Raw genomic sequence first — 12,559 nt, 5'->3', positions numbered from 1 at the left:
ATGAAAATCGGTTCTCTTCTCGCTCAATCTACTTGAATTCATGTCCTCTGTCAATATACCATTTGTAGCTAGTTAAGAGCGTGGGCTCCAGAGTCAGACAAAAGTGGAAATTCTGGCTCCACACATCTATTACAGTATGATATCAAACAAATCATTAATTTCATTTAATTTCCTTTGCCCCTGTTCCTAGTCTACAAAATGGGGACAGTAACAGTACCTACCTTTGAAGGGCTATTGTGGGAACTTGATAAGAATATTGTAACATGGCTGAGCACTGGCTGATAGACAGTGGTAAATAAATATTAGAGATCAATATTATCTTTCCGTTGTTATTTACAAGACACAAATTATTTCATCTGAGTCTCATAATTCTAAGAATAAGGCACCTTCATATAACAAATATTTATTCAGGACCTACTATGAGCCAGGCAGATATTCCCATTTTTTAGGCAAGAAACAAACCCTGAAAGGTTACCGGATTTGTCTGAAGGACCCAGTAAATGGCAGAGACACTATTCAAAGCCAGCTCCTCGCAGTCCAAGGCCACCTACTCTTTCCAGTTGTTCTGCTTTGATCTCTTAAATATTTAACTCTTCAATCCAATCTAAAACTTATTTTTTGCCTTTTCTACTTTCAAAAGAATTCTCCTTGACAGAAAAGATAATCAAATAATTCTATTTTCTCTTCATCTGTTAAGAATTCATCCTGTCTCAAAAATAAAACACAATAAATAAATAAAGGAATTCATCATCTGTCTCAAACAGCATCTAAGCCTTCTTCTCCTGACATTCTGAATGTTACAAAAAGGACCTCCCTGTGGTGTTTTTTATGTTATTTATAGGCTTCTGTCTGTGTTGGGACTTTAACCTTTCATTTCTACTTTTCTGTTACTGTCCATGACTTGAACAGTCTTTCTCCCAATTTTAGAACAATCAAAATTTTAGCTAATCAGAAAGCATCCTATATTGTTCACTGGCATTTCTCTCATTTATTCACTAAGAATTTCAATTTGACTCACAGATCAAGGGCTGCCTTTCCTTTCAAGAGCTCAAGTTATTTTTAATGTCATTAAAGTTTCTGAAGCCTGTTTTCATAAAGTTTAGGAAGGGGCACCTGGCTGGCTCAGTCGGTAGAGCATTTGACTCTTGATCTCAGCGTTTTAAGTTTCAGCCACACATTGGGTATAGAGATTACTTAAAAATAAAATCTTAGGGATGCCTGGGTCAGTCGGTTAAGCGTCTGCCTTCGGTTCACGTCATGATCCCAGGGTCCTGGCATGGAGTCCTGCATCTGGCTCCTTGTCCAGCGGGGAGCTTGCTTCTCCCTCTGCCTGCCGCTCCCCCTGCTTGCGCTCTCCCTCTCTCTCTCTCTCTCTGACAAATAAATAAATACAATCTTTTAAAAAAATAATAAAACCTTAACAAAAAAATAAATAAGATCTTTATTCTTTTCTTTTTTTTTTAAATAAAATCTTGGGTGCCTGGCTGGCTCAATTGGTTAAGCATCTATCTTCAGCTCAGGTCATGATCCCAGGGTTCTGGGATCAAGTCCTGTGTCAGGCTCCCGGCTCAGCAAGGAATCTGCTTCTCCCTGTGCCCCTCCTGCCCCCTCATGCCTGCTCTCTCTCTCTAATAAATAAATAAAATCTTTAAATAAAAAATAGAATCTTAAGCAAAAAACAAACAAAGAGCTTGGGATAAATATCTACACCCACAATTCTCTTACTTACGTTTTACAAACTCTTTGATGACAAGGTTGTTTCTTTAAAGGTTCTTTTCACATATACATTACTAACCAGTTCTCCCTGGTTGGTTATAATTAAATTCAAGAAGCAATTTATCTTAACTATAAAGAACAAACTGATGGTTACCAGATGGGAGGTGGGTGGCGGTCGGGTGAAACAGGACATGGGGATTAAGGAGCAATTTGTTGTGATGAGCACTGGGTGACGTATGGAATTGCTGAATCACTATATTGTACACCTGAAACTAAAATAACACTGTAGGTTAACTATACTGGAATTTAAAATAAAAGGAGCAATTTATCCGTTTCTTCAGATTTTTTTTTTTAAGATTTTATTTATTTATGTGACAGAGACACAGCCAGCGAGAGAGGGAACACAGGCAGGGGGAGTGGGAGAGGAAGAAGCAGGCTCCCAGCGGAGGAGCCTGATGTGGGGCTCGATCCCAGAACTCTGGGATCACGCCCTGAGCCAAAGGCAGACGCTTAACGACTGAGCCACCCAGGCGCCCCCTTCAGATCTTTTTAAACACAAAAATGTCAGCATATACATTCATTTGTTCATTCATTCAATGAATTATATATACAGTGAGCGTCTACTATGAGCTGGGCATTATTCCAGGGACTTAGCCGTGAGAAAACAAAGCTGCTCTCGTGGAGCTCACATATACTAGTAGGGGACATAACGAACAAATTAAAGCAGAACGCAATGCCAGACAGTGCTGTTATAAAGACAACAGCAATGACAGAATATGATATGATAGAGAAATGACAGAAAATGATAGAAAATAAGATGCCCAGGAAAGATTTCTCTGAGGGAGGCATTTGAGGCGAGAAATGAATGACAAAAGAGAATAGGCCGAGAGAGGTTCTCGAAGGTAGGGCATGTGGGAAAAGTGTTTGCCATAATCTTTAAAGGTTATTAAATATTAATCACATTTAAAAATCTACTTCCAGCGGAAAACAAGACATAATCACTATGATTATCTTGCCTTGTGACAATTTTCTTTCTTGTTTTATGAAAGCAATCACGTATACCTTCCTTCAGGCTAACTGGTCTGTGACAGGCTCACAGCAATGACAATCATGTCTCCCTCCTGTAGGTCTCACTTAAATTTATTGCCTGTACTTCACAGATTTTCTGAGTGTTTAACTGTTGCACTCCGTTCAATTCACCACTCATCTTGGAGATTTCTGATAAATCTGATTCTAGCTGGTTTTTCTGCTTTGTCCTTTCGTTTTCTTCTGGGTCTGAAAGACTGTTGAGATTCTCAGTACCTGGGGGTGGTCACGTGAGTGCACAATAAAGTACCTCTGCCTCCTCGAAGCCCCAGAACTGTTAACCTCACTGGTAAACAAGGCTTTCTACAGTGTCCCCTGCCCTTCCCTTCGGCTGAAGGCCTTTAAAAAGGATACAGCTTTCACAATCAGCCAGACCTCTTGTTTAAATCAATTCTCCAAGGTTTCTAGCATAAAAGACAAAGCTATATGAATTATTCTTCCAGTCTTCTGGGGTGTCTCCATCCCCCCTACTCCCAACTTTCCACAAGAACTGTTGTCTAATTACCTTATCAAACCACAGCTTCCCAATACCCAGTTCTTGATCTAGCCTACTAATTCTCACAGGTACCTTTTCTTCTATTAGAAAGTATCTCATAATTTATTCAGGGAGTCTATGTATTCTGAATGGTTAAACAGGAGACTGGGCCAATATAAAGATATTCAAAAGGATCTTTTTCCCTTATTTTATTTTTTTATACTTTTTTTTTTTAAAAAAGATTTTATTTATTTATTTGACAGAGAGAGAGAGACAGCCAGCGAGAGAGGGAACACAAGCAGGGGGAGTGGGAGAGGGAGAAGCAGGCTCCCAGCGGAAGAGTCTGACGTGGGGCTCGATCCCAGAACTCTGGGATCACGCCCTGAGCCAAAGGCAGACGCTTAACGACTGAGCCACCCAGGCGCCCCTATTTTTTTATACTCTTTATCACAGAAATATTCAAACATACAAAAAGTAGAGAACAGTAGAATATACTTCCATTTCCCAACACCTACCGTCAACAATTATTATATGGCCAATCTAGTTTCATCTAAAATGGCCCCCACTTTCTACTCCTCACCAGTAGATGCTCTCATTAAAACAAATCCCAGATAATGTATTTCAAGAGGACTCCAATCCGTGTAAGTTGTGATCCTACACCTGGTATCCCAGTTATCTTTCAGAGGTGTTGTTGTTGTTGTTTTAAAAATTTCATTTATTTATTAGAGAGAGAGAAAGAACATGAGCTGAGGGAGGGACAGAGGGAGAGGGAGAAGCAGACTCCCTGCTGAGCAGGAAGCCAATGCGGGGCTCCACCCAGGACTCCAGGATCATGACCTGAGCCAAAGGCAGACGCTTAACAGACTGAGCCACCCAGGCGCCCCTTTCAAAGTCTTTAGTACAGGCAGGTTCTAATGGTTCCATGTCTACCACAGCCAATCATATGGCTAATTTCAGTGATTATACCTCGATTTCTAATTACTTCTGTCATGGCAGACCATTATCTCAAAAAAGTTTACTTAGGAGAATTTAAAAGCACAGACACAGGATGGCCTAACATACATAAACTATTTCGCTATTTTAAAAAAAAACCCTCGAAAGTATAAGAATATCATTACATGTAGATCTAAACTCCCACACTTACTTAATTACATTCCAACACGGAAAAGGCAGGCCTTTGACAAGATGGTCAAACAACCATATACAAGCACAGGGAAAACAACAGGCTAAAAACCTTCAAGCTGTTTATGCCAGAAAACATTTCACATTTTCTTAAAAATGCAGTTTGGATGATGAACAGGCCAAATCTGAATGCAAAAATCAGCTACTCATAATAAATACCATCCCTTATTTAAAAATGTGATTAGGTGAGAAGCGCTTCCTTATGAATGTGTGTCAAAAAGCTCTTGGGGACCACTTACAGCTCTGACTCGAAGAAGATGTGAGATGACAGACTGCAGTTCATCACTGTAGTGTTTTAGTTCCGTAAATCTCCTGAAACAGGAAATAAATAAAACATTATTTTTTTCTCATGAAAACAGGTCAAAAACTGAAAGACAAAACAGCAGTTCTTGAGAACAATGAAACCGATTCTATTTAACCATACGCTGGCTTTATGTACACACCGATACAAATTCAAAAAACTTTAAACAACCATATTTCCTTTTGAAATTTTTAAAGACAATAAAAGATGTCATACTTCATAATTTTTACTGTGAAACTGAGATAGAGATAAAATTTGTTTGAAAAATTACTTGAAAAAAATTTATGGTGCTAAACTCATGGTCTCTAACCGCCATCTCCATGCTGCTCAGTAATTTTTGTTTCCCTAATCTCATAACTACCATTCTGCATAAAGATGGGAAACTTCTGATACCACCACCTGTCACTCTCCAACCAAGCTTCACACATTAAACACAGCCATTAGTAGGATCTCCTGCTAGTAAACACATCCACCTCTATTATTTCGTCCTTCCTTGAGGACCCTTCTTCCCATCAGTACTCTAGATTCTACCCCAACTATACCCCATATTCCTATTTTCTAACTTCCACTCTCTGTAAGCTCCTTCTCATCAGCGTATCGATTAACTCTCCTATGTTAAAATACATACACACGCTCCCTTGACAACACACCCAGCTGTTAACACCCTCTCATCCCTGGCCCCTCACAGGCACGCTGTGACAAGGCATGCTCTCCAGCAACACCAGCTCCCATTCACTGTGCAGCCCGCTGCAATCTAGTTTTGCCTCCAGCACCAGAGTGGAGAAATACTCCTGACAAACTCACTAACTATTCTCATGTTGCTAAAATCCAACGATATCCTTTAGTCCTCATCTTCCTGGGTCCTTTCAGCAATGTAAAAGCTGACCTCACCCTCCTCAAAAATGTTTTCCCTTAACATCAGTTTTACTTTCTCATGCTTTTCCTTTTACTCTCTGGTTACGCCTGAAGTCTCTTTTGCAGTACACATTTCCTTCCCCCACCTGTTACACCTCCAACTTTAGCGCACAAAGAACCCCTAGAGTGTTTGCTAGAAACACTACCAAGAGCCTCTCAGTAGGAGAGGGGTGTGAACAAGCAAAACTGTACACAGAGGCCCTAGTGAGACTCGGGAAGCTGAAGGTTTCAAAAGCCCAACCCACAGGATTCAGATGCTGCTGATCTTCAGATTACACTTTGGAAAACACCCTCAAAGTGTTGGCACTCCTTGGGGTCCAATCCTGGGTCCTCAGCCATCTTTATTATCAATCTTTCAATCTACAGACTTTCTGTGACTTATCATTCACAAAGCTTCACAATTCTAATGTACATGCTACTGAACTCCACATTTCTCCCTGCTGCCCAAAATCTCTCTCCTAAACACCAGGTCTATAGAGCCAACCGACCAGCAGACATTTCTACTTGCTTACATACCCACAGCTCAACTTACCTTCCCCTATCCCTCCCGAGTCTCTCTGCCCTGTACTCCTGAGCATTCTAAAGAATGAAACCTGGGTGCCACCTGTATTTTCTGTCCCTCTCTTTTGCCCCATTCATTCTACTAATCTCTTGGTCTACCTCCTACACATTGCCCAAATATTTTCTAAATATTGCCACAAAGAAGTAGAAGACTTGAGGTCCATCTCCAAACTGCTCTTTTTAACAGTCTAGTTTGAAGAAATGTATCTTCTTTTATTTAAGCTTATTTATTTTTTTAGAAATCTCTGCACTGAACGTGGGGCTCAAACTCACGACCACAAGATCCAGAGTCACATGCTCTTCCGACTAAGCCAGCCAGGCACCCCAGTTTGAAGAAACATAAACGTGTGAAGCTAGTATCATTTTGGCAATCCCTCTAAAACAATTTTTCCGGTTTTCTACATTTTAAGAAAAGACAGAATAAAAGTATTTTAGTGATGTACACTATTTTAGTAATGGTACGAATAATAATTATATATTGGGCCAGCTAGACCCAGTATGTAAAATATATATAATATACGACATAGCTAGAACAGAGAGTCTCTACGTGAAGAATCTGTTTTAACAATGAATGATACAGGGCTGCCTGGCTGGCTCAGTCAGAGCAGCATCTGACTCTTGACCTCGGGGTCACGAGATTGAGTCCCATATTTGGTGCAGAGATTACTTAACAATAAATAAATAAATAATAAAACTTAAAAAAAAAAAAGAACAATGAATGATATAGACAATCCTCTTATCTAGAACTTAAGGCAAACAAATTCTATTCCCAATTACACATTAATTACACACTTTATAAGAACAGGAGCAAAAAACTCCCTTGGTTATGTTATTGGTCATATCAAATTTAAAATTCTATATATAATATGGATATTAAATAAATTTTTACCATCCAGAAACCTATGATTAGGTCAGAAAAGGGAAGACAACATTCAATTGATAAAATATTTTTCATTAAATTGAAAAACTTCAACTGACAAAATATTAAAATATTAATTAAAAAAATAGTCTCACCTACACGCTCCTCAATGAATGTACATCCAACAAAGTCATAAAGCTAGCTTACTAGGTTTCTCAAAGCTTTCTCTGGAGGGCGACTTAAAATTTTAGTTCTTTACCTAGAGAACATCTCTTATATACCATGCTTGTCATTATAACCCTCATAATGAAACCTCAGTGGAATCTTAAATGCATATTACTAAGTGAAAAAAGCCAATCTGAGAAGGCTACATACTGTATAGGACATTCTAGAAAAGGAAAACTATGGAAATCACTGGTTGCCAGGACCTGGGACAGAGGGACAAATAGGCAGACCACAGAGGATTTTCAGAATAGTGAAAATATTTTGGGGTTTTTTGTTTATTTTTGTTTTTATTTCTTTTTTAAGTTTTAAGTAGGCTCCATGCCCAACCTGGGGCTTGAACTCATGACCCTGAGATTAAGAGTTATGTGCTCTAACAGACTGAGCCAGCCAGGCACCCCAGGACAGTGAAAATACTTTGTATGATATGACAATGATGAATACATGTCATTATAAATTTGTCAAAACCCATACAATATGCGACACCAAGAGTGAAGCCTAATATAATGTCTTTGAGTGGTAACAGTATGGTTAACATAGGTTCATCAATTGTAACAAATGTACCATTCTGGTGGGGGATGTTAACAGTGAGGGTGACAGGGCATGTGTGGGGGCAAAGGATATATATGGGACCTCTGTGTTATCCACTCAATTTTTCTGTAACACTAAAACTCTTCTAAAAAAGTCTATTAAGGGGCACCTGGGTGGCTCAGTTGGTTAAGCATCTGACTTCAGCACAGGTCATGATCCCAGGGTCCTGGGATCGAGCCCCACATGAGGCTCCCTGCTTAGCAGTGAGTCTGCTTCTCGCTTGTCCTCTCCCTCTGCCCCTCCCCCCACTCCTGCTCTCACTCTCTCTCAAATAAATATTTTTTAAACAAATAAATAAGCCTATTTAAAAAAAACCCTCCATGGTTACATCACAATTTCCTGATTACCAAAAGTTTAAATATTTATTCATATTTTATATTCAAAATTTATATTAAAAACCAAAGGCATTATGCTAATGTGTTATGATTTATAAAGTCAGGCATAATACATTACCAGACTATGCAAACCTGGCATTTGATAAGAATTTACACCACACAGAAATTAATGCTGAAGGCCTAACTACAGAAATTCTAACACACCTCATGAGCTTCGCAGCCCAAAATGGAAAAGCCTCATCTGCCTGAGCACCTTTCTAACTGAAGAATTTAGTTGAATCAAAGTCCAGGTAAAGGTCCATATAATGAAGAGCCTAAATTATACACCCAATTCAGAGAATGAGTAAAAGCAAAATATTAAGAAACGTCTAGGTCTCATCCTAAGGAAGTTTTTTTCTGAATGCACAGGCTTCCCTTATTATAGAAATGGTCTCACAAACACCAAACTGACATTAATGAAGTCAAGTAACTATCATATAAATACATCTCCATGAAATTATTATACTAGTGTGCATTTATCTATCAAGTTTTCTTGGTATACAAAGTAGCTTATTATAAAATATATATATAATATATAATCTCATCTTGAACTTTGTACATATTTGACAAGCAAAGTCATATATAAACTATTCCATATGAAATTAAAATTACTTCTCTTATTTTTCTGGTATCTTCAACAACCTTTTCATAAATCCTTCTAGGAAAAAGCAGTGGTTTAATTTTCTAAAACTTCAGTTACTTGCAACCTTAAACCCAATTAAGTTACCAAATCTCAAAACCAGTTTTAGACTGTAAGAGGATTTCACTAAACGTGAATTACTATTTAAAATAGTTAGCAAATAAAGTGCACACATTCAGAAATGAAAAATTAAATAAATTGATAAGCACCATTCAAAACAACATTGTAACTGTTATTAAAACAAAACCTTACTTGTCTGGGTTTTTCACTCTGAATGTTGCATTAAGCGCTTTTAACCTGGAGTCTGCCTGGAAAAAATAATGTATTCACTTAATACAATTACATTTCAGGGTATAAATCCAAACAGTGTTACTTTCCCTTTAGAATTAAGATGCCCAAGTACAGTTTTCTTCATACCATTTGTGTCAAACACATTAAACATATCTAAAAAAAACAGCTTAGTAGTAATTTTGAAAACACTACAAAAGCAATGTTTTAATAACTTAAACTGAATACATGGCATTCAATGGTACCAAAGTAAAACAATTATAAACATCAACACACTAACAGGTATAGATATAGCTCTGCATTATAACAAGTCAGAATAGATCATGTGAAAAAAGTAGTTTACCTTTCTCTATATCAAGAAAAGCAATGATAAACTAAATAAAACTACTGCTCTGAAGCGTATGCATTACTGCAGGTAGTTCCCAGATAGAATCCAAACCAAACATACACTGGTTTTTTTCACTGTCATGATCAGTATTTCAAAAGAGAAATACAGAAATACCTGTAGTAAATACTGTACACAGTAAAACAAGAGGACATCAAATTAGTTTCTATCTAGCTGACAGAAAATGTTACAATACAGCATAACTTTTTAACCATCGTTTTTTTAACTTTTTAACTATTTTTACTTATTCTAAATAATTGCTCTCAAAGAAGGAACAGAGGGATCAAAACTAAACAATAAATGCATTCTATAAAATTTATACTTAACATATCCAAATTGTATCCTAAGTTCCCCCCCCCCCGCAAAAAAAAAGAAAAGAAAAAAAACATTGAATTACTTTTCTGACCAGGCACAGAAACTACAGAGTTCATAAAAGGTGGCTCAATCAGGAATTAATTTTATAATGTAGTTTGAAACTCACAATCAGCTTGAAAATTTTCCATTACTCCACAATTTCCAACCCATAATTACATATACTCCCAAATTAATAAAACAAATAAGACAAAACAATCCTAGGGCTCCCCAAATTACTTGGCTAAGAAAATAAAAATAAATGCAACAAGTATGTTACTCCACAAACAGCCTCTTAGAACTTCAGATCACAAGAAATTAAAAAAGCTATCAAGAATATCCACAGAAACTTAATTTATCTCTGATTTCTGGGATCCTCTTATTTCTAAAATCAGTATTTCACCAATTCTTGACCTTTCTCACTTCTCAGGGGCAAACAAGCTAGTCCATGTGAAAGTCCTTACATACAAACACACCTATGAATTTAAGGCATATATTACTCACTTATATTCTTTTTTAATTAATTAGAAGAACATATTTTAATTAATTAAAATAACCAAACACCGAAGTGTTAAAGACTCTATATAATCACATACAAATGTGATTCTTTGAATGAGGATGAAATTACATAAAAACTATGAGGAAAGAAGGATATTTTCATTTGTATCTTTTCTGGCATCTCAAATTCTTAACAATGCCAATTTATTTTTTACTTCTTATCAACAATTTACCAATTTAGAAGTCATATACTGTTGAACGTCACCACCCTAACCTCTGCTTACCCGTACTCTGTCAGCTCAGGTTCATCAGAACACCCAACTCAATATGCTCACCATTTCACAAGACTCCATAAACAGAAAAGTTGCCTAAAATGTCCCCAAAGCCAGATCTTGAAAAAAGCACCTGGACTATTCCAAACCTGACAGCTTACCAACCCTCTTTCGGATTCCCCATCAAACATCTTAAGAAGCCCCCTGACCCATCACTGTTTCGTACCACCTTCTTTTACCTCCTTTGAAACAGCACGACTTGAAATCGGTAGCTGCTCACTTGTCTCTGAGCTGCCCACTAGAATACACGAGCCATCAAAAGCACAATGTGCAGGTGCCCCTGGGAGCTGCACAACAGCAGCCCCGGCAAAACCTTCCAGGTCTTTGCTCACTGCTGTAGCCCCGGTGCCTCACGAAGCCTGGCAGAGGACAAACATGCTGAATGAAAAATAACCCCAACTATTCTCTAGCCCCAACTTACTACCTTACTTCCCATGTTCTCCCTACGTCCCCCTTCCTCCTCTCTCCTGGTTCCTATTCCATATTTTACCTTCCTTGTCCTGGATCTTGTCTCCCTTGGTTACTTCACTTTCTGATTCTTTTCTTCCCTCAAATGTTGCCTAGTAAACCACCACCCAGCTTGGGCCTCTCTCGAACATTCCTCTTCCCTGGCTCCCAGCCTGATTCCCAGCCTGACTCCACTGCAGGTTTCCTATTCCTGTCTCAGCTCTAACGTTATCTCTTCAACCATGTGACCGAATTTATCCAGGACAGTCCCGGTTTATGCGTGTTGTCCTAGACTCATTATTCAGTGCCCCTTTCTACTCTTGAAAGTGTCCCCATTTGGACAGTAAGTTTTATGGTCACCTATTTCAAAATAATCTCTGAAAAAAATATCTGCTATCATACTCTTTAACAAAGATGACTTATAACTTTTAAAGTATCTTATTTAAATGTTAATTTAATGTCTCCAACTACTAAAATATAAGACCCATAAGAACATGGGAGTTTATGAAGGTTTTCAGCTCATCCACTACTATTTCCACAGTACCCAGAAGAGCATCTGATACTCTCCAGGCATCTGGCATTTGGAATCACCACAATGGCTCTCTTGGCATTTCTGTGGAATACACAGATTAGCAGAGATTTTAAAAGTCCAGACTGGGGACACCAGCAGTCTCTACTCCAAAGCAACAAACAGGGTTCTGGATTCCTCTGAGTCAATGTAGATGCATTTAAGGTTTTGGTATATGGATGACACTTTCATGTCAGTACCTTACTGAGTTAACGGGAGTTAAAACAAAAGTACTTTATACTAGAGTAACTAGTTTATATGTTCATTAAACTCCTTGCTCTCCTTTCACTAAATTAGTTAACAATTGAATATTTATATAAATATTCAAGACAAAAAACACCAATATAAAGCAGTGATGAAAAGAGTTGTTGCTCATGTTTATATTAAGTGGACCACTGATAAAAAACAAACTAGATTTTTGGGGTGCCTGGGTAGCTCATTCAGTTAAGTGTCGGACTCTTGGTTTTGACTCAGGTCACGATCGCAGGGTCTTGAGATTAAGCCCCACATCAGGCTCCACACTCAGCATGGAGTCTGCTTGAGATTCGATTCTCTCCCTTTCCCTCCACCCCACGCTTACTCTATCTCTCTCAAATAAATAAATAAGTAAAATCTTTAAAAAGAAACCAGATTTGTATAATTATCTTGCTGGGTATAATAATTACTCTAAAAAGATTTAAGAAAATATTAATCTAATAGGCCAAAACTATATATTAAATTAAACAAAACGTGTGAAAAAAGGAAAATCGGGGGCGCCTGGGTGGCTCA

General features: G+C 37.9%; 1 protein-coding gene across 1 annotated transcript in view; it reads right to left on the bottom strand.

The window, feature by feature from the left end:
* SNX4 (sorting nexin 4) overlaps nucleotides 1-12,559 on the bottom strand; it is a 62,832-nt gene that overhangs the window by 30,186 nt on the left and 20,087 nt on the right. The window contains exons 6-7 of the mRNA XM_045812582.2: nucleotides 9,175-9,230; nucleotides 4,699-4,771 (exon numbers count right to left, since the gene is read on the bottom strand). Of these exons, the coding sequence (XP_045668538.1) occupies nucleotides 4,699-4,771; nucleotides 9,175-9,230 (129 nt within the window). The remainder of the gene's footprint in view (nucleotides 1-4,698; nucleotides 4,772-9,174; nucleotides 9,231-12,559) is intronic.

The sequence above is a fragment of the Ursus americanus genome, chromosome 4 (genome assembly GCF_024610735.1).
Source record: "Ursus americanus isolate L20-20 chromosome 4, mUrsAme1.1.p, whole genome shotgun sequence".
In the NCBI taxonomy this organism is placed as follows: Eukaryota; Metazoa; Chordata; class Mammalia; order Carnivora; family Ursidae; genus Ursus; species Ursus americanus.
The sequence above is the reverse complement of the archived record's forward strand: the minus strand, read 5'-3'. Positions and strand labels throughout refer to the sequence as shown.